Source organism: Cyprinodon variegatus, unplaced genomic scaffold (assembly GCF_000732505.1).
Source record: "Cyprinodon variegatus isolate N-32 unplaced genomic scaffold, C_variegatus-1.0 Scaffold167, whole genome shotgun sequence".
NCBI lineage: Eukaryota > Metazoa > Chordata > Actinopteri > Cyprinodontiformes > Cyprinodontidae > Cyprinodon > Cyprinodon variegatus.
This window is the reverse complement of record NW_015150620.1, coordinates 891,015-914,135: the sequence shown is the minus strand read 5'-3', so window position 1 is coordinate 914,135 and position 23,121 is coordinate 891,015. Positions and strand designations below refer to the sequence as shown.

At 37.4% G+C, this 23,121-nt stretch overlaps 1 protein-coding gene across 3 annotated transcripts in view; it reads right to left on the bottom strand.

Annotated features, from left to right (window-relative positions):
* Positions 1 to 23,121, bottom strand: part of mdga1 (MAM domain containing glycosylphosphatidylinositol anchor 1) — a 240,539-nt gene that overhangs the window by 112,043 nt on the left and 105,375 nt on the right. For all 3 annotated transcript variants that reach the window (XM_015378249.1, XM_015378250.1, XM_015378251.1), the window contains one exon: positions 16,233 to 16,407. In XM_015378249.1, the coding sequence (XP_015233735.1) occupies positions 16,233 to 16,407 (175 nt within the window). The remainder of the gene's footprint in view (positions 1 to 16,232; positions 16,408 to 23,121) is intronic.

Below are 23,121 nucleotides of genomic sequence, written 5' to 3'. Positions count from 1 at the left end.
AATTCAGTCACTTGGATTAGCTATGTTGGAGCAGAAATTCTTCTAAGATTTGTCAGTGTGAGAACACTGGCAGAGAAAAAACAACAGAACTGGGACCAGACTGCAAGCCGTGTCACCCTCTGGAACTAAGGTACCACAGGGAAAGATCAGAGGATCCCTCCAGGGAATCAGCGCACTGGATCAGGTAGAGAAGATAGAGCAGAGAAGCCCGCTACATAAACGGCTCCACTGGGGAGAGGCCACGGCTGGCTGGGGCTAGCTATAGAGGCTAGCTGCGGAGGAACAGAGGAGCCAGCGACAGATTTGATAGGTCCACAAGAAAGACAGAACACTCAAGGTGACATAGAGACCTGGGACAGTGTACATCGGAGAGCTAGGAGAGGCTACGGCTGGCTGGAGCTAGAGGCTAATTGATAGATAGAAGGAGATAAAAGGAGTACCAAGGAGAATCAGCAAAGCTTGCCCGGGCAGACACTGGCAGGGCTGTGGAGAAAAAGCATCCATCTGTGCAGGAGTTTAGATGAAAAAATTGTCCTTCAAGTGATAAATCCTCTTAAATCCTCTTCAGAGCATTTCCACTTTATTCGTTAACATTATTCCCTTCCACTTTTAATAAAAAAAAGCATTTATCCGCTGAGCTCCTTCAGTGTAACTCACAGCCACATCTGTGACTATTTCATGATGTGAATCTAAACAAAGTTCAGGTTTTTCAACTTCATTCGCCGGCAAGGTGCCGATCAAGGTTGCCAAAATGGTGCTGTTTGCCTGCCTACATTCGCCACCTTTGCCTCGCTCCACTTTGCTTCGCTCCTGATCGCCCTCTACATAGAGATAACATAGGAATCATTTGCTCCAGCTGAGAAATTTGCATTCAGTGTAAAGATTCCTTGAGAATATAGTTTTTCTAACTGCAATACATATTTTTTACTAAGGGGAGTGGCAGCCTAGTGGTTAGGGCATAGAGCTTGGAATCCTGAGCTTCTGAGTTTGTGTCCCACTCCCAAAGACTTCCACTCTGGGTCTCTGAGCAAAGACCCTGAACCCAACACTCCTCCCCAGGCACAATGGCAGCCCACTGCTCCCCAAGGGTATGGGTTAAATGCAGAGTGTTCATTTTGTGGCTCTGTACTTGTGACAGTCTAATGACAATAAAAAGCTGGAAATATACAAATGAACTTACTGTCATGAAATGCTTCCATAATACTTAGCTTAAATTTGTAAGCTGTTTCTGCTCAATAAGATATAGTTTGATATCTTTTAGGCAGTTTTACTTATGAATCTAGATTGAAAAGTAAAGCATCACCAAACCACCAAAAGCTTTGTTAATTAGCTTTTCAAAATTTTCAAGCGAAGATGGCAAATACACAGGGTTTATTTCTTAATTTAGCTATTCTTCTATAACCAAACAAAACATCAAGTACTGATGGTGTGCAGGGATAAAGATCCTAATACAAACTGAGGTGTCTAAGAGTTTTGAACTGCGGAAAGCATTTCTGAATGCTGCTTTCCTTGTTGATCAGATGAATTGTGAGAGATGTTTAAGTGCTTTTCCCTGTTCTGTTGATCTGTGCTTTCCTGAACACAGAGAAGCCATTATCTGCAGTGGTGACTTCCTTGATATTACTCTATGTTCCTGCATCAAGGTGACACAAACTCGCTTGTCCAGGAATGTATGATAGTGAATAAAATATGATTATAGCTTTAAGACAAAGGTTTTACTAAAGACTCAATCAGATCATCATCTTCTCCAGTAGAAGACAAAAAGAGTAAAGTGTTAGGATTGCAAGGTATAATGATACATTAGTACTAGATCTAAAGAAGATTGAAAAGTCTGTTTACAACTGTAAAAGGGGAACAATGAGCCAGGATAAATACAATCTTTAGCATTCAAAAGAAAACATTTGTCCTTCAGCTATTTTCGTTTAAATTACTTTGTATAATTATAACTGCAATCAAGACCCATATAAATATTTTTTCACAGATTTCTTTGAGACACTAACATATGCTTCAGCATTTTTTCAGTTAAAAGATTTATTTAGGTTTTGACCTCATCGTTTCAAGAAAGTCACTACAATTATTTTGTTAAAAGAAAACAAATAATTAAAACAAAATTGATGTCCTTCATAGCTGTTACAAAAAATACATCTTAAATTTCATTCTAACCATAACCAGAGTTTACAAGGTATGGGTTCAAATGAAAATAAAATGTATTGATGTCATATCCAATAATGTCAGATAAACACTCCTGCTATCAGTTTAGGTCATCACAATGGTGTTATTATCCAGTAAATGATAATATTTTTGAAAAGGAAGGAAGGAAGGAAGGAAGGAAGGAAGGAAGGAAGGAAGGGTGCATACTGAGTGTATACTCAATACGTCTTATTCAGCATACACTCAAAGTAGAATACTGGGAGCACAGACTCCATTTCACTGGGCTGATCAAGGTAGAAATGCGTAAAATTATACCAAAACCATTTTGCTGTTTGCTTGCATAGAAATATAGGTGAATTATTTTTCTTTTTTTTTCGCAAGCAGATTTGTGGGAGAGGGTTGTATGTACTGTATGTATAGATTTACTTGTGCCGAGTATCTGTTTTAGAATAATTAAACCACGCCCTTTGTCAGACAACAATCTGGGGGGAGTGTCACTTCAACACCGAGCTAAGATTAGTATTTTTATTAAGCAGGTATGAGGAGCACCTTCATACCTTCAGGCTTACTGTTTAAAGGAAGTGACACTCCTTTAAAACTATCTTACGGTATTCAGATATCAGAAAGCTAGAAAGATAGATCAAAAATATGCATTCATGCAGTGCATGACAAAAGCTCCATCTTTTCATATCTTGCTGTCCTTGTAGAAGTATTAAAAAAAATCTGGACTAAAAGTATAATCATTTAAAAATAGAGAACATATTTTTACATGAATGTAGTCAGTCAGAGCTTAGGCTTGCCTTTTTGATGTACATGCACTGACAGTCACATTTACAATGTACAATTCTGTCTTATAATTCTGTAACATAGTGTTACAAAACAAAGAGACACTAATCTCAAAATCAAAGTAAAACCTTTTTTTTTTGGAGGGGGGGGACAGCTCCTTAAACTACAGTTATTTCATGATAGTGTATTAGATGAGGGAATAACAGTTATATTCGTTTGCAAAAAATGGGAAACTTCAAAGTTGTGTTCCAGCTTCAAGGTGCAGATGCCTTATTACTTCATCCTGTGAAGCTACTGTATTTAGTTTTAGATATTTCACTATATCGATAACAAAGGACTGAGATTAATCTTATAATTAGCAAATGCAAAGACGGGGACAAGATGCCATCCTTCTCTATCTTTGAACAGTTTTTTTCTTATTAACAAATAAATAATAGTATTTACTTTGCATTAATGTTTGAAATATTTCTCATGAAACGGTAAAGCTTCAAAAGCCTGGCCATCTTCAACATTTCATTGCAGTAGGCAATTTTCTGTTCTCAGCTAACAGGAACAGAGAAGGCTATCATCCTATGTGCCAAGGTTTGACATGCTGCCTCCTCAGAAATGCTCTTATGCAGGTTTGTAACAAGCGGTAATTTCGAGTAATGCTCTTTTTTCCATCTGTTTGAACCTTTCTGGCTTTCTTTCCTGCCATAAAAAAAATGCAATATCTGCCACTCACTAGAGCATTTTCTGTTTTTTCTTTTACTTTTTAAAAGGCATACATGTTTGGCATGAACATTTACATCAATCATTATTTTTTTCGAAATATTTAAACCAGCCTTTCATACCAATTTTCAAATGATCGAAATTAGCTTTCTCCCCTACTCATATACCGTAGTGGGTTTGATTTTGACTTGATTAATATATTAATTAACAACACAACAACACAAAGTTTATTTTACTGAAAGCGTACTACTTTTAAAAGTGTATTGTTTGACTGCTTATCTTCTCTGTGGTAACCTCTGTCTGTTAAATGCCATTAATTTAGTACTTTTGCCAATTTTCCCCATTTTAAATAACTCCTAAGAAGAATGTATTTACAGCATTTCTGTGTACATAAGAACAGCATACTATCAGTAACACTAAAGAACTAAACAAAAATTGTACTGGAAAACTAAGGTGGACATTTGTAAGTCAGTGATGTCTTTGAGTATATCAAGAATACATTTTTTCTGTGCTTCCACTTTAGGAATATTATCACTGAATCTGTGGGACCACTAAACTGTGGCCTTGTTGCTCTCTTGCTGTTTATCTTGTTTATCTCCTTTTATTGGAGCAATCAATGCATGATGAAAACATGTCCACCTTACTGTTCCTTAGGACCCTGTCATACCTTGCCGATTTAGACAGCGTATGCCTGACGTCCCAGAATCTCCTAAAACACTGGCATACGCTAAATTTTCGATGTATTTTTTCAACTTTGGGCGTATATACATTGCGTATTCATAACGCGTCCAGAGCATATGAACAACACCAGCCCAACTTATGCATAACACATGGCAGCGATGTCCATGTCCTGAGGGGTGCAGTGATGCATCCGTAGGTGCCCGGCCTGCACAAAAAGAATTATTTTGATCGTGGTATTAACCTAGCTGCTGTTTACTGCCTGCCAAAAAACAAAATAAATAAATAAAAAGAGGAAAGAGAAAGAAAGAACTTTTGCAGTCGCAGCAGATTCAGCGTCATGTCTGCTAGGAAGTGTTGGTCGTGGCTGTGGGCATGAATGCAGGGAGGATCCATCACATTCACCTTCTCGCTCACCCTATGATGTGGATGCAATCTGGAGAATTGACACTTTCCTCCTATGAACCCCCCTTCACACCAAAACGCTGCCAATACGCCATTATACAGTAGCTGTGAGTTAAATACATGTTCAGCGGTCATCTGGAAACCATCAAATACGTGTATATATGTTGGAGATAAGTTCTTAATAAATTACGCATAAGTTATGCACAAATTACTCATAGGTTTTGGATAAGCTGGACACCATGACTTATGAGTAACTTACACATAACGTATGTCAACGATCAGATAACTTACCAGTAACTTATGCACCATGTATGAGTATATACTGGCATACTTGCCGTATGACGACATGTGTCAGCGTGTTTCAGCGTGCTTCATCATACTTCAGCACGCTCATAACTTTTACAAAACATACCCACTTATCCAGTGTATGCCAGCGTTTTTGACAGATTTTCGGGAACACAGGCATACGCTGGTCTAAATCATGAAGGTGTGACAGGGGAATTAGCTAATAAGCGTCATCGATGCCTCTGTCGAAGCACTGTTATTATCCCTCTGCACCAGAAACCAAAGTCGCAAAGACAGCACATCTATGAAAAGCTGCTTTAAGTGTTAAAGTGGTAGAAAAAATTACTTACAATAAAACGAACCGCATTAAATTGAAAATAACAAAATGGCAACTGAAAAGAAAAAAGTACTATTGCTAAATTGCAGAAAACATTGTCAGTTATTGACAATATCATTTTACCTGTTATTTCCAACATCAATTACTAGTGAGAAAACATTCACGCTCATTGCTTTCGTTCAACGCAATCTTCTTTACACAGTTTAGCTGTTATAGCCTAACAAAAATCTATCAAAAAGTACAACAGAAGCGGGGTTAAGTAAAAATTACAAAATACATTTATGTAGAGGTGTCTAAAGAAAGATTTGCTTCATATAATCTTGTAGTTAATAGTAAAACCCAGCTTTGTGATGGAAATGTTAATTTTCACTTAAAGTGAATGCTGCTTATTCACTGTCGGAAAGCTGTATGTAACAGAATTTCATGTTGTATACACTTTGTGCTTACAAAATGACAAGAAAGTTTGTCTAAGTCTAAGACTCCTTAAATAAAACACCTACATCAGTTGACTTAGTTTGTTTAGTTCAACTGTGCCTAGAAGTTAATATGTTACTGTAAAACTATTAAAGACAAAAAATCATTAAGAGAAGCTGCACCTTTATGATTGTTGGTAGCTGCCTGAAATACTGCAAAAATAAAAGAAAATGGCAAACAGATACGTTTTGGAATGTTATCATTGCTCAGTGATAAGCAAGCACATTGATTAACCATAAATAGCTATATTTGATGCGCTATTAATATTACCAAAATCATAAATATATATTGTAAGGCTTTCCTAAATTGTGTTTTTTTTTTGTTCTTTTATGCAGTCGTATGCTACGTTTTAAGATTTTCTTAGTTTATCAGACCAATCAGATTGCCTGGTGGAGTGGTGAGTTTTGAAATAGAATAATGAAAAATCATATAAACTATAAATCTATCTACACTCCTTCAATACAGTGCAGCATCTGTCTGCTATCAAAAAGAAAGTAGGATTTATAAATCCTATAAGAGATGTAAGGAACAGTGAGAACACAAACAGGCTATAGAAATGTTATGAGGCATGCACAAACAGAAATGCTGAAAGAGGCAGCATTAATAACACACAGAGAGAAGAGTAGGCCACAGAATGCAATCGACAAGCAGGGAAAGTTTGTGAGAAATGTGAGAAAATAGATCAGAAGGGCAGAAAGTTTGTGTGAGCTTTTGCTACACTTTTTGACTCAGAAAGCAGACCAGTGACCTAACGACTCACCCTATGGCTCCAACCTCAATCCCACTAAAAGGTCAAAGCTTCTTTTAAACTACCTGCCTCTGCCTTTCTGTTTGTCTTACTTTCTACTGCATTTTTTTCTTTTTCTGCAAACCTGAGCTTTCCCCCATCTACCTTCAGCACTGTCACTGCCAATGTATCTCGCTTCAACTGGATCTCACATGTTGCTAAGCACAAAGACTGCACTGTGACCAAAGGCTCTTCTTTTTGGCTGGTGGGGAGAGAGCTAAATGCCATCTGCCCTGGTGTTACTGGTGTAAAGATGTAAGAGTGAGTACATTCCACGATCAAAAACATAATTCTGTGCTACTTGTATGACTGCTGAGACAGTTTAAAAAAGCCACAGTCTGTAAATGCCACACCAGACATCCCTTCAATTTGTTCTTGTAGAAAGTTGGGGTAAGAACTGCAAAAGTACACACCATTTTCTATGTGTTTGAAGATTTGCTGTTTTATCCACTGTTCACTTACATGGTCACCACTGTCACTGGTTAGGTGAGTGTTTATTTATTATCAATACTTTCTGAAACTTTTTAGAGAAGTCTAGCTTTCTTAGATTTACCGGTTTAAAGGATTGCTAAAAAAAAATGATGACTTGGCTTATCTTATGTAAGCAACTTAAACATTTTGGCACCCAGATGCAATTTGGAGCAGACAGCTCCATCTTCTATGGAGTTGTCTGGTCCAACAGACAGCTCCATAGAAGATGGCTGATTCCACAACAGAGTCATAGAGGGTATTTAGGAATGCCCTCTGAACTCAAAAAGACCTCAGTCTCCCCAGCAGGAAAAGTCTGCTCTGAGTCCAGTCCAGTTTGTTATTCAAGTGAACACCTAGGTACTTATAAGAGTCCACTATCTCAATGTTCTTTCCCTCACCTGTGTCAATGGGGTGGATCTGCTTCTGCGAAAGTCCCTTACTAGCTCCTTGGTTTTTCCTGCATTAATCAGAAGATGGTTCTGCTGGCACCAGACCACAAAGTTCTGGGTCCAGTGTCTGTATTCTGAATTGTCCCCTTCTGTGATGAGGCCAACTATGGGAGAATCATCAGAGAACTTCTTGAGGTGGCAGCATGGGGAGTTGATGGAGAAGTCTGCAGTATAGATGGTGAAGAGGAACGGTCACAGCACTGTTCCCTGGGGGACCCCAGTACTGCACACCAACCCATCTGAGACACAGCGATCATGTACTGTGGACGGCCAGTCAGGTAGTCCAGAATCAACTTGGATACATGCTGGTCCACTCCTGACAGCTCGAGCTTGTCCCTTAGGAGTCCTGGCTGGATGGTGTTGAAAATATCCTCACAGTGCTTCCAGGTTTCTCTAGGTGAGTCAGAGCTTTGTGCAGGAGGAAGATGATGGCATAATCTGCCCCAATCCCAGGACTGTGGGCAAATTGCAGTGGATCCGATGAAGTCCTCACTGGGGGCGTAGATGGTGTAAGCCCAACGGTCTTCATCTGGTGTGAAGTCAACGCTACCGGCATGTAGCTGTTGAGGACCTTTGGATGTTTTATCTTTGGCACTTAGAGTCTCAAGGCATGCTTCTAGGTTTGCACAAGTGCAAAACAAATAGATTGCTGCCTGCTACGGTGTTGGCGGTTTAAAACAAAAGAGAGCCGAATCGCTTCTGGATTCCACACAACTTTCCTCCAAATTCCAGCAGCTGAAGTAAGCCCCCTCCTTCTGCTGGATGTCAATGTTTACTGAAACTCCACCCACAGGCTTTGCAGCTTGTTTAAACTCTAACAACATTATAGTGGTTGATTACATTACCCTCACCTACCTGTCGGTTACCAATGAAGGACCCATAAAGGAGAACATTTAAACCACTACTACTGTAAATTGAAGATCCAATTAGCTTTGTACTCTATTTTAATAGTCAGCTAAGTCTGCAAACAAGTTTGCATGTTTTTTAAAATATTCAAACAGCCCTTAGAACTCCATAAGCAACATCCACTATTTCAGCCATTACATTCTGTTGGGTACTTAGAGTCTCTAGGAGTGCAGAAAGCTTAATTTATTATCTCCAGGTGCTGTGTCGGTATCTTTATATTCTGTTTAGCTAAGATTTTTTTAACATATTTAGTTTTCTCTAAATATTGTTAACATTGCAGTATCGGTTGCAGTACTGCTAAATAAGGTGATGTACCATTTTTATTTCTTGCAGCAGTTTTGTAGTCTAAGCCCAAATATGTCAAAGCTATAAGTGGATAATCTAAGATGTTAGGCTGTTGGGTGTTAAGCTTTTACTCCAGATAAACTGTAAATAGATCTCTCAGCATCCCTTGTATCACACACCATACGTTAAAAAAGGAACAGAGTTCATCGTACACTTTCTTTTGCAGATGTCTCCTCACTTAGCTGAGCTCCATGTGTTTGGAAACAAAAAGGTAAACTCTGTGGTGGTGTATCTTCCCTGGCAAATCTTATTTAACCTTGGAGTCTGTATGAACTGATCATCTGCCAAGTCCCTAATTGCCTCCAAGTCAATGAATTCCAAATGAGAGACCACTGCCTGAGTTCCAGAGCAAGCCAAGAAGATCCTAGGATCATCAGAGATGAGAAATTCCTATGCCTTCCCTGAGTCGACTTAACCACAGGCCCTGGTTACTTTGGCCAACAAATCTGACCAGTTATCGCCTGATCTTCTCTTTCTTGCTGCAAGCCAAGCCACAGCAGAGGACTGTGCAGACTGCCTACCAAAGAAATCATTGGCAAAGTAAAACACTCCTTTTCTCCCGAGTAAAATTGTTAGCTTTTGTTTGCTCTGGGACCCTTGCCCCTGCTCTGGTGCCCTCACAATGGCATGCTACCATATATGTTGCACACGGTTTCCTTAGAAGGGCTATATCCTGTGGCTTCAATTTCCATCATTGCTTACTATCATCGAACAGCTCTTAATTTCTGTGTTTATTTTCATATTCACTTCTGGTTTGATTGACGATTATTCAGTGCTAAAATTAAGCTGAAGCTTGATTAATTGTGTAATTGTCTAAAAAAAAACTGCCATTATATGGATTCAAACCCAACTCTGCAACTTATTTAAATATCCACATTTGCTGGTGAATTAATTTGATAAGTGCTAAATCAGAATCTTAACTTAATTAAAGGCTTAGTAGCTGGTACTCACAGTTATTTCAAATAATCATTCAGAATAACAAAGACCTGCTGGATGTAGAAAATAATATTGAACAAAAAGGCAAAAACTTGAAAACAATTAACTGTTCTGAATAAAATTTACAATGAAGTTTCCAAAAGGAAAGTGTTAGGAATAAATAGGATCAAAGTATTCCCATTTAAAACATGCACCAATAGCTTAAACTTCACCCAAACCTTATTACAGCATATTAGCATATCAGTATCTGCCTACTTACCTTTTTATGATGCTAAATCCAACGTGACAACCTTACATAAGCATTTTACTTTTTATAGATTAACCCTTTGATTTTATGATCTAAACCATGGATCATTGGTTGGGTTTCTGAACCAAGTCCATCCCATCAGTAGAGGCTACTCAAAGTTAAACCCCGCCTGCTCAATGTCCCACTGTCTCAGTGGTTAGAGTGCCAGGTCATTGGTCAGCATTTGTTACACACAGGGCGTTCTGTGGTGATGGCTGATGAGTGGGTGATGTGTTTAGACAAAATCATCAGCAAAGACAGTTTTGAAGTCTGTATTGTGTGGAAGAGCTTGTGGTAAGAATGTACACTAAAACTTTAAAAAAAATATATATGCTCAAACGATTCTAATTAAAGACAGTAATGAGTAATCCTCAATGTATTTTGTAAATAACAAAAATAAATTAAGAAATAAAAATGCGCAAGTATATATACAGTACTGTACTGTACATAAAAATAAAATGAATCAGAAGAAGTTGTCAGCATCATGTTACATATTGAAGTAATATTCTTAAGTCCGGTCAGTAAAACCTTTACATCACCCTGTATCTTCAGTAAGCTCTCTAGCATTTCATTTCTCACTTTCTCAGTCTCTCCTACAGAACATCTCACTCTAACACTTCAGAATGTGTGCGTATATGCTTTTAGCCTTGTGTATTTCAGTACAACTGCATGTGTATTCAGATTATCAGTATTCAGATTATCAAAAGCAATGGTTTTAATGTATGGGACTCGCTTTTTATGTACCTCTAGTATGAGATGTGTATAATAGATAAAGGATGTGGAATCCAGTTTTCAGTTACATCTGACCGGTATGAGTTTACTACCATGTCATTGTTTTCTTTTTTAATGTATAATTATGGATAAATTTATGTTTTAGGGAGAAGCCTCCAGTACTGTTTTAGAACCCCCAAATGATCAAATATTTCTTAGAGAATTAAACATACAATGGATCATGTTACCAATTTATATTTCATGTTTAGGCATCCAGCAACTCAAGTTTAGTAAAGCTTCATTTGACAGATAAACTTTTCTGATAACACTGCCTAAGAGTAGATACTATTATTGTTGGATAATTGCTATGATATGGATGATATGGATGGCGCCTGACATTAGAAACAATAGCACTGTATAGTTTTTGACAAGTTCAACAAACAAAATCTGTGGCAGCCTGGCTTACCTGTTCATTGATTTTGGAAATGTATTTCTCTAACGCAGCATCTCATCCTAGTCTATAAAAATGCAAGGAAGCTCCCCAGCACTGCTATGGGGTATAACTTTCATTAATTTAATTCACCTTTAGTGATATTTTTTGTTTGTGCACTTTACTACAAAGTTTTGTTCTGCTTTTTCTTAAGCTGATCCACTCTATAGTATAATCAGCCATTACTTGCACAAAATCATACAAAATAATGTCTACTCTAGGTTCCCAATGGCATTGTGTATTATAGGCGCTTTGTCAAAGCAATTCTGAAGAAAGCATTTTGAAATTCATGCAATTTAACTTTGATATTAAAATGATGCAAAGGTTCATAAAAGTAAAAAAAATTGAAAATAAATAAATAAATTTTGGATAAACGTTATATACTGTAGCTTTTGTGAGAAAAAACTGTCAAGTTAAGCATAGCTGTCAGTCTTTCATTGCTGCAATAATCTTAACACAAAACATGCACAAGTGCTTCATGCAATTAGGCTGCATGATGCAAAAACAAAGAGATGGTATTTGCACATGACATCTGCGTTTATGCTTTATGCAGCTAATTGCATCATTGTGATCATATAAAAACAAAGATAAATTCTAATGTCATGGAACTGAACTACAGCAAACTCCAACTGTGTTTGGTAAAGAAACACAGCTAAGCGTTGAAAACATGGACCTGATTTTCTCTCCCATCACTTACAATGTTTTATAAGGGAAAGAGGGACAGAATGAAGGGTCTTAAAGTTTTCTAGCAGTATTGTAGAAAGACTTAGAAATTTCATGTTACGTATGTTCTTCACAGTTAGAGTTAAATGCAAGCTGTTGTTATAATAATAAATGAAAAAAAATTTTTTTTTTGGCAACATTGAGCTCCTTTTCCCTTGCCTTTCTAAAAGCCTGGGGCTTTTCAAAGCCAGTGTAGGCCTTCCATACATATTTAGCTGGGTAATTTCACTTTACCGGAGGCCTGGTCAGATTTACTTAGAAGGGGTGTAAGTCAGTCTGGTAAGCTCAAAACTCTGGTCTAACTCTGGCTCACCTCCCAATCACAGTTTGGGAGGTGGGCCCATAATGTAACAGCGTTTTTCTGTAACCACTATTCATGAGATTGTAATTGCAATGGATAATTTTTTATGAATGCCCATTCTAATGTCTGAATGAGCTGTCTATATTGTTGCTTTTCACACTGGTTGCTTTGTAAAAAGGATATTATTGCACAACATCCATTACTATTTGATTATTTCTGAACAGATTTCACTGACTCTGTTAGTCCTGACTTTGCAATCATCGTCTACTCACTACTTTCCAGACTGATATGCTGTGTAAGTAAGGCTGTGTAAGTAAGGCTGGCTGGCCAGGGCTTTGTTCCCTCAAGCGGGGTACAGTAAGATAATTAAAGATTCCTTGGCCTTAGTTTTATGATGTTTTTAAGCAAAAAAGTAAATCTCCATTCTTCCTCTGTGTCACTTTATCAAGAATTAGCCTACTTATAAATCAGAGTTCTGTGCTGCAGGCCTATCTAGCTGCTTGCTTAGTCAGGCTGATTAGTTAGATCTCTCCTCTAACTGCAGCTGTTATGTCGGCCAGTCAGTTGGTCTGTCACAAAAACTAATTTGAAGATTTTTTTAAGCAACAAAGAACACATAAATCAATTTTGTGGACAGTTTATCAAGATTATGATCCTACTTTTAATCATACTGTACTTCGATGGAGCGTAAATCTCAGTTGACAGCTCAGTCTGGCTGCTTTGCTAGGTAAGCCTACCTGGTATAGCTCTGAGAATCCCCATTAAGAACTGCCTCACCCCACCAGCTTCTCAGGGGTTCCATACCTTTGTTTCAAGTGGTTAAGTAAATATAACACTTCAAGCATTGGATAAAGACTGCTAATAGCAGACTAATACATTTAATATTTTTTTCCAGAACATTTTGATATCCTTAGTTAATGTAGGTATAAATTCTAAACTGCTTCACTGCAGTTCAGAAAGAAAATTGTTATTGCACCACTAATGACCAAACTGAGCACTGACTGTAAAAGTGCATTTTCTTTACGATATGTAATGTTGACAAAAAATATTTTATTATTGTGCAGTAGATATTACAGATTTAACTTACCATTAAAATAAAAGAAAATAAGAGTGTTAGTCAATTTTTTTCTGTAAATTAATATGCAGATTCAACACAACAACTCAAGCCTAGCTAGAGGAAGGTTGGTTAAAATGTAAAAAGGTCAAATCATTATTTTAAATTTGATGTCAAGCGATATACGTTAGAAATGGAAGGAAATAATTAACTGTATAACTTTAAAGCTAGTCATATACTATTATTTGTCAGCTGGAAAAAATGGGGGAAAAAACAGAAATGATAATAATAGCCACTTTTAAAGACTAAACACTGTTATGACTGTTATTCGTATTACTGCTACCTGCTGGACTCAAGATGTACTGCAGGTTGTTTTTTTTTTTCATGCTTACAAAATAACAGAAACACAACACTGGTGAATTCCCAGGGAATATTACTAAGTGGAAGATGAGTCCTGTTACCCTGGTATAACTAATCTTGGGGCTTTCAATGGGTTAATGGGTTTTCACAAGCAAATACACTTTCAGGTAATAAAAAAAAAAAAAAGATTTAGTAGAGAGATTCTGAGTAGGTACAGTTTTAACTGGATGCAAAGTAACATGAATCATTGACATTTATTAATTGATTAGGAGGATATAAAAACTGTAAAATATTAAAAGTATGAGAAGAGAAATAAAGATAGTTTTAAAATTTAATAAGCTAATTTTGCCGATGTTTCATACTGTTGAAAATTCATTGTTTAATACCTGCAAAGTTTATTTATTTTTGTTGCTTTTCATATTTTGTAGTTTTGTATATATGTTTTTATTGCTTTTTCAGTGACATCTGAATTTCCCCACCATAATAAAATAAAGATTATTTCTTCTATTATCAGTTTTAATTACTTTCTGATCTGTATTGCCCTCCCATTTCAGCTCCCTTACTCATTCTGTGTTTCTCTGGTAACCTGGGCTAATTGTTACATTGCCCTGGACCTAAAGATGCTCAGTGAAGCGAGCCTGGATGATTACCACGGGGTCTACGCATCGGGGGGGCAGGGGTTTGAACAAGCATTGACCGTCAGAGCTGGTTAGATTTACAAAGCTCCTGTCACAACTACACTCACAGTGCAACCTGTTTACTACCCGTGCCCCCTGCAATTACCAGATCCCCAGCAAGGACAGAGCCAACTCCTGGAGAGGACTAACATTACCAGCAGAAAGGAGGGTTGGAGTAATAAGGGAGGGAGAGCCTTGTTAAGAGGCTGAGGCAGGGTCAAGGCTAAATGATGAATCTCAAAGGGACAAGCCTGGCACAAACATGTGTGTGTGTGTGTGTGTGCGATTCCTGTGGTGCATGCTTGGAATGGTTAGCTGCTTTAGGAAACAGCATTCTATTTTACTCAAAGCCATGAAAATGCTTTCATGCAAAAAGTGCATAATTGGTGTTACATTTTGCAACACCCTCAGAAAAACATTTTTTCTATAAGTCTATAAATCCAGTGTTTTTGTGATTTAATTGGTAAAGGGAGAAAATAAAAACAGATTAATATGTAACGAACTTAGGGTTTAAAAAAAGGAATAATGTGGATGAGTGAAGTACTGTGTTGAACAACATTTGACCATGACCTGACCCATGACTCACTGGGACAGTGGGGCAGTGAAACAAGCAGCAGCACAGGACCCCTATAACACAATGCTGCTTTTTAGCTGTCAAATGCTAGGTAATGCAAAATTAATAGGATTTGTTGCTAAAGAGCTATAACAGAAAAGGTTATACGAAGGTGAGTTTCTTTTTCATTAAATGACAGAGCAGCGATGATGATGATCCTTGACTTATTGATCTTAAAAAGAGCCATGTGCATCATGACAGGGGGTTCTAAATCTCAGTAGTTTCATTTTAAACTTTCAAGTAAAAACTTTTACTAGGAGGTTACTCTCTAGTTATTTCCTATTGTTCTGAAAACAGGGATTTGCAATACGATCTAGAATTGTTTTGTCTCAGAGCCAAGAGAAGTGATAGAATTAAACAATGGGTCAGAGAGGGGTTGAAGTGGAAGTAGTCTTATAATTGTCGTTTGATTTCAGATTTGCATTTTAAATTTGGCTGTGATAAGGTCTGACTCTTAGTCTGGCTCCAAGCCATGGACAAAAAAAATGGTTATCCCCTTACTACTGAGAATTAAACAAGAAACATTGTGTTAGGGAGCCCGTGCCACCTGGACTAACTGTAAAAAAAAATCACTTTAGGTCCCACAGGCTTCACTTTTTCCCAAGAGTATCTGACAAATATGGTTTTCTATTTTAATATTCATAGTTTTCAGAAGTTTTCAAGCCGTTTTCAGAAATACTAGTTTTTTAACTATAAAACTATAATTCTATATATATATTTTCATATGAGTACTGGGTCTTTAAGCATCTTCCATTCTGTAAATATTTTAGTTTTTAAAGAAAAAGAAAAAGTGTTTTTTGTTTTTGTGTTTTTTTACAGCCTATTTCTTTTAGCTTTATTTTTAAAGTAATTTGGATAAATTTAAATTTTGTTTTGAAATAGAAAGTGTAGTGTTTCCAATAAAAGAGAACATTTATAATGGATTACTATAATTTAAAAGACAACATAAAGTAATATAAAAAAAATAATAATAAAAAAGATACAGTTTTTATTATGTAGAATATTATTGTTTCACAGCATTTTCTGATTAAGCTAAATTTTACTACCCAGCTTTCCCAACCTTAATCCTTCCAGCATGTTTTTCATCCTACAACTGTAATTTATCAGATACTCTTGGAAACCATTCCCACCTGTAATCTTATCATCCATCCAATCATTCTTTCATCTTTCCTGCTACTATCTTTCCATGTCATCCCATCTTGGCCTTCTCTAATGTGGGAATAGCTGCAGTGAGTCTGCTGTGGTCTAAAAGTGGAAGGAAGGTCCTCTTTTCCTCTTTTCTCCCTGCCCACTTACACTGCACATCTACGCGGATGGACTTGATGGCAGCCACCCCCACCCCATTGTCGGCCTTGCAGTAGTAGCGGCCCCCCTGCACCCGCTGGATGTTGTCGATTCGCAGTGTCTCGTTGTAAATGGATGTTTCTTGAAACTTGTCTGAAGCACTGCCTGCTGTCTTTGTCCATCGCACCTGGAGAAGGAGGGGAGGAGAAATTGAGAGGACGTACATTGTTAGAGAGACAGAAAAACTTTGAAGGATAAAACAGTTCAAGTTAATTTTACCAAAATCCTAACAAATAAAGTTAGGGTCAGTTCATTAAATAAGTTGGCTAAAAAATTGACATGTTAAAAGCAGCTGCAAAAAGTAACAAAGTAAGCATGATCTGCTGTTGGTGTTTGGTGTCACCATCACTTTCTTTCACAGTGCATCTGCTGCGGTGTGTGCTCTTCCATGTGTAGACTGCCTGCCAAGTGAATGTGCATGTAAGCCCTTTAGCTTTTGTCAAGCCAACCTCTCATTCTAAGAGCATCAAATTGTGCCATTTTGTCACAGCTGGCAGAATCTGGGAGATGCCATACAAGGTGTCCTCTGTGATGCTGTGATTTAACACCTGCTATCGTTGACCCTGGGAGCAAATGCTGCTTTGTAACAAGTCGTAAAGTCTGTGGAAAGAAGAAGTAGGATGAGGACAAAAGATGTTTATCTGGGAGACTTAGAGCTTAAAGCCCCATGTGTTTTTTTTCTTTAATTTTTTTCTTTACTTTCACGTTTGAGGCCATTGTATCTGTAAAGTCAACATACATTGGAAATTCTTGATGATTTGTTCATTATTATTAAACGTACTTATTAAATGCTCATGCAATTTGTAAAGTCAAACATTTTAGGTTTGCATTATTCTATTGTCGTTAATTGCAACATAACAGGGATCAGTTAGGTCAATATTTTCAGCTTTATACTTTATTGCTTTTTCAGAATGTTTCCCTTATTTGGTACCATTTAAAAACAGAGGGTGTTTGAGCGGGGACATAAATGCACAGAGTGTACAATAAAACACAGTTTTTTGTACAAAAATGAAAAGTGCTACATCAGTCAGATTTCCAAAACATGAAACAAAGAGAAAATATAAAAAGTCTTCTTTGGTTATAAGAAATTCAAGCCCATTTAGCTTTGTTGCCATATTTCAATGTGTGATGACCCCTCCATTTGTGTCATTTTTTGTTTTTATGCATGGAGGAGAGTGGAGGGTTAACCAGGCATGCAGTGTATGACACCCAGAGGTTGGTAGACGACCGAAATATTGTAGTCATTCAATAAATGACAAGTAAGAATTAAAAAAATATTTCCTAAAATGGTACCCTATTCAATGTACATTCACCTGAGGCTAGCTCGTAACGAAAATGTTACAGTGGGCAGACTAGCCAGAAATGGTACTCAAGCAGGTAAAACTTCATAAGAATATTAATCAAGTAAAAGTGACAGTTAACGTACAATAAAACTGTTATTCAGTTACTACCCACCAACACCTACAACCTCAATCAATCTCTCTTGTCTGTGAGGCAACTTATAGAGGAAAGGTAACTACAGTATACTGTACATGTAGGGCAATTGTAAGGGCATGAATAGGAAAAGAAATATTACTTAACATTTAAACTTGCACATTGCACCTTTAATGAATTATATTTTTTAATCCTTTGATGAGAAGCCTTGATGACAAATATGCCATGTTTAAGAGTAAAAAAGGGTTTTCTGCTAATGCACAAAGCTCTCTTATTTTGCAGGATTCCATTTCAAGGTTTTAAGATAACATGGTGCATGCTTGATAATTTTGAATTAAAGATAATTGCCATCCTGGATTTGCCTTAATAAATCATGCATTAAAGTACTTATGAGCTGTTGAAAAGCTTATTCATGGAGGAATAATTAAATGGCAAAATGTTAAAAACTAAATAAGCTGAGACAGACAGTTATCTAGTCTTATTATCCCTAAACAGGTCATTAAATTGGAAAACTGATAAAAATTTAAAAATGAGGCAATCGTCTTTCTAGTGATACAATCTTTCTAATCTGTATGACACGGAGTGCTGTGCTCATAGTGTCCATGCTGTTCGGCCCATTAAGAGTTTGACATCCTCTATACGGATTTTTCATGCTTCAATTATCTCATCAAGCAGTGGAAAGCCGCACAGCAGACAGTTACATGATAAGTTCTGTCGAATAATAAACTGCACAAACTCATCCTCACACACACTTTACATACACTCACTTCAAAGATGTATAAAAGACTGTAGATTCATCAGAGTGGGAATTCTTTCATATGTGTGTGTGTGTGTGTGTGTGTGTGCATCTGCATAAATGTGTGTCTGCATAAATGTGTGTGTGTGTGTGTGCAGTCCATTAATCCCTATTAACCCTTAACCTCTATGGGACTATCAACCATACCCCTCAGAGGAGGTCACAGAGGATAATAGGGAAAAGTCACTTGTGTGTGCCTGTGTGCATTCGAACACTAGTGTGTAGGTGTGAAGTCCCTAAATGTGTCTCTATATGTAAACAGTATCAGTGTGCATTTCACTCCTGAGTGCAGGTGAGTGTTTGTTGATTCAAAAGCAGGTTATAAGGATTAGCGGATTATCAGTGCCTGTGTAAATGCTCTGTGTCTGTTTATTCAGGTATGTTTGTAGGAGAGATTTGGAGAAGGCACGCCGCCATTGATCCAGGCAGCCAAGGTGAGCAATGAACTGCGCCCTGTCTCTTCATGGTTAAGTGGCTTTAGCTTGAATGCATACAAGTGCATGTATTGTACACTTTTGTGAGAAACACAAAAAGGGAATTAAATTAAACATGAAAGTAATTTTAAAAACATGAAATGGTGGAAAAAAATGACGGAACTCTAATGGGATAGGACTTCATATGGTAAATATACAAAAAACCCCACCTAATCTGTGTTAAATGAGCAATTTTTTGTCTTTTTAGTTCTTCCATGTTGTTATGGGAATTTAGCTCATAACATGCAGATTAAAATTAAACTCCCTTTTGCAGGGTCGCCACTGCAGGTCAGAGCAACTTGCACGCACACATGGCAGAGCTGAATGCCCTTCCTGACACCACCATGATTTGAACCGTAATCCCCCGTTTCAAAGGCGCTGACTTTACTTGCTATTCCACAAAGAAAAATCTGTCAAATCTATGATTCCGTCAGACAGCCCCATATGCATGCAGAGGGTAAATTTCATGTAAAAATCTAAGTCACTGTTTCGTTATTAAGGAAGACTAAATGCTGGAATTGAACTGGAAAATGTTAATAAAAAAATATTGGCTATTGATGTTATATGCCATTTAATTCTGAACTCTGAGAATCCATTTAGCACGACATTTTTAATACATGTTATATTATATGTTACAGTCTAGTTGAGTTTTTTTACAGTTTTAAGATATTTGATTGATCTAAATGGCAAATCAAAATTTTAGACAAACCTTTTAAGACAGAGATAATTTTTAAAAGATGTATAAAATAATGCAAAGTCATTACAGCAACAAGATATCAGGATTTTTTCCAAAATGTTTTTGCATATATGTTTTATTATCTGATGTGTATTAATGATGAGACACTTTGCACACATTTAACCACATTTACTGAAATACTTGATAAACATTATTACAACATGCCAACTGTGGCTCGTGTCTATCTAGGCCGGTTCATATCACATAGAACATAGGAAAACGACGGAGAGCCCATAAGCTCAATATACCACACTATCTATTCCTCAAAAGCCTATTTTGTGGGTAACAGACAGACAACCCAATATTTTAGCCAGTAGTACAGTACTTCGTAAACCGTTGATTGTAATAAACACTCCAGTGGGAAACAGAAAACTGCCAGCAGCACCCTCAGGAACAATACAAAGAGAGGGAAAGAGGTTAGTGGCTGCTGAGGATTCGATGGAGGACAGAAAACTCAGAAATAACACCACTGACCTTTTCAGAGTCCAGTTGGTGGCAAAGGTTATAATAAGTAGTTCACTGGGCTCTGAATTGATGCAGAAAACAACAGTTGAGAGGATGATGACGTCACAGTAGGCTGTGTCAAGGCCGAAACCAGCAGCTTTAACCTTAGCACTGGGCTGACTCACTTAGATTAGAGGAGGATCCATTGGAGAAGTAAGGGGCAGCCAAGGGAGGCAGATCAGGCAGAAAATCAGACTGCTAGGCAAGAGGTGCAAGTCGTGGGGTAGAAACTTGGTTGATGTACAGAAAACGGCAGCCAATGAGGTGTCAGGTGTAGGCAAGGTGCGACAGTAAAATCCATTGAAATGACAACTGGGTTCAGGAAAGTAGGCAAAGAAGGCTCACAGCTCACTCATGATCCTTATTGCAGGGGTGCAGGTGGAGTGTGAGAGAGCACGCAGACAGGTAGCCCAGAATCATAACACTCTTCTGTGTTAGCTCTATTGTATGCTTTCAACATGCTCATATGATACATTAAGTATTTTATGCTGTAAATCCCTTAATAACACTTTTTTTTTCATTTTCAGATAAAACAAGACACAGTTTGTAAAGATCTTTCCCTGTATCCTGTGCTTGCCTTAAATATTTTTATATGTATTTAGGCACATCTTGAGAGGGTTCAGAGACATACAGTGGCAGGAATAGTCCATCTTCATCTCTACCTTGTTGTTCAAACCATTTCAATGATTTCAAGAGATTTAACGTTTTTCTACTCAGCAGACCAAACATTAGGTTGGGTCCACCTGTCCCTTGATAGTGGCCACCATCTCAGGCTAAATGACAACTGAATATAATGGAGAAATGATTTGCTCCCTTTGGGCTCAGCACTCAAAGAAATAGTAGCTCCGTTGGATCAGGGATTTTCTTATGAAAAATGTAACGTAACTCAACTTTTAAAGCTAAAACTTGCTGTAAGGTTGTGTGACACAATGTCCCTGATACCACCTGAATTTAAATATTTAGAATTGATTTGAAATTCACTTTATTAAAATCATCAAAATGTAAAATAAGAAAAGGGAGTGACAACAATATTGAACATAGGACTAAGCATAAAATCACAGTGATTTGCTTTATTTGCCAAATAAAAAAAAAATAGAAGCAACGTGTGACTTAAATACAGATATTCTAATATCTGCTTCAGATGAAGGAGGCAGCACAAAAGCACAGAAGAACGAGCAGAGAAAAAGAACAGGAATACTTGATTTTTGTGTGTGTAAAAAAGGACAGCAGCGTGTGCGAGATACAGTTTTCTTTAGAGCATAAAAAGGAATAGAACAGAGGATGATAGGGAATGATGTATGCAGTATTGCTGGCAGCGGTGTGATGGAAAGAGAAAAAGTGAAGCACATTGGGAGTTGCTCCACCAGGGTGGCAGATGAAGCAAAATAGAAAGGGGTGATACTGTGAATAAAAGGGATATTGTATGCAATGCAGATGACAGCCAGGCGGCAAAGGAGCCTTTATCTGGCTATGACACAAGCAGCATAATACCATCACCTGCGCTCTCTTTCTCTGACCTCCTTCACTCTCCCTTTACACCTCTTCCTTTCTTCAATGGATGAGTGAGGCTGCTGTCTTTTTTCACTGCTTGTGTCCTTAAGGATTGTTCTGGTTATCTCTTTCAGCCCTTTTTTCTACCTCATCGTCTGCCTGTCTGGGTGTTTTTTCCCTCCCATTTTCCTTTTATCGCTTTACAAAGTAGGAGAAAGCCAAACACTAGCTTTTCATAAAATCTTGTGTCCACCGATTTACACATGAAAAACAAACTCACTCCCCTCTAGACCTCCCTAAAGCCATGCTGGGAGATTAAGGAACTTTTGTTGAGTCAGAGACTTTTATGATGATATTTTATTTATGTCTGGTTAGAGGTGTAAAGGGAAGGGAAGCAAAGGTGTCCCCTGAGATGCACCTTAACATAAAATGCAGTAGGTTTACTTCACTGTTGTGGTATTCAGCCGGGAGGGGGGTGTTGTCTATGACAGAGATCTTCCTACCTGGGAAAAGGAAAGCTAAAACAACAAGCAATGGGCTTATGAATGCAGAAGAAAAGAGAAAACAAGTCCATGGTCTTTTTATGGGAATTGGAGGGGCTATTAGCGTGTGTTTAAATTGTGGTTATTAAGGAATGCACAAAAAGTTGGCCTCAGACAAATGGGCTTGTAAATTTTCCATTAGTGGTAATGTGTTTCGCTGTAATCATAAGCAATAATTCCATCTTAGACCACGTGTTTATAAACTGTGCATTGCACTTTCTGGACTATTAGAAAAACAAATATTAACATATAAATTGCTGAATTTTGTTGGGTGATGCAGTTTATCAATGAGGCAAAATCTAATAATGTTGAAAAGCATTCTTTTTTAAAAGACTTCACAAGATGATGTTGGTTGGCAACTTAGTCTATTATGTTTTTTGTGGTAAAATTCAGAACGCCAAGCCATTATTTATCAAAGAAATGCAAGTCTTTATATCTGAGGCAAAGATCAGCCTCTTTCAGCACTTTAAAAACAGGTATTGGATTATTGCTATTGTAAATACATTTAAACTGAGTCAAAATGCCTCAAATAAAACAGTATTTTTTCTTTAAAAAACATTTTTCTAAACCTGATCTATTCTTTATCTACTGCAGGGACGTATGCCTCATGATCCTTCATCTAATGTGTACTGGGAAGTAGTTGATAAACTAAAACATACACATAGCATCTCCCTCCAGTCAGGTAATGGGGAGTCTTTGTATCATCTATTGGTATCAGAGTTGAAAATTAAAAAACTGATGATGATTGCAACCAAAAAAAAAAAAAAACGGCTGCATAGTTGGGATTATTATTACTATTTTAATTTGGATCTTTTTTGGCCTCACCAAGAATAAACAGATGTTATTTACTGAATTAAAAAGTTGC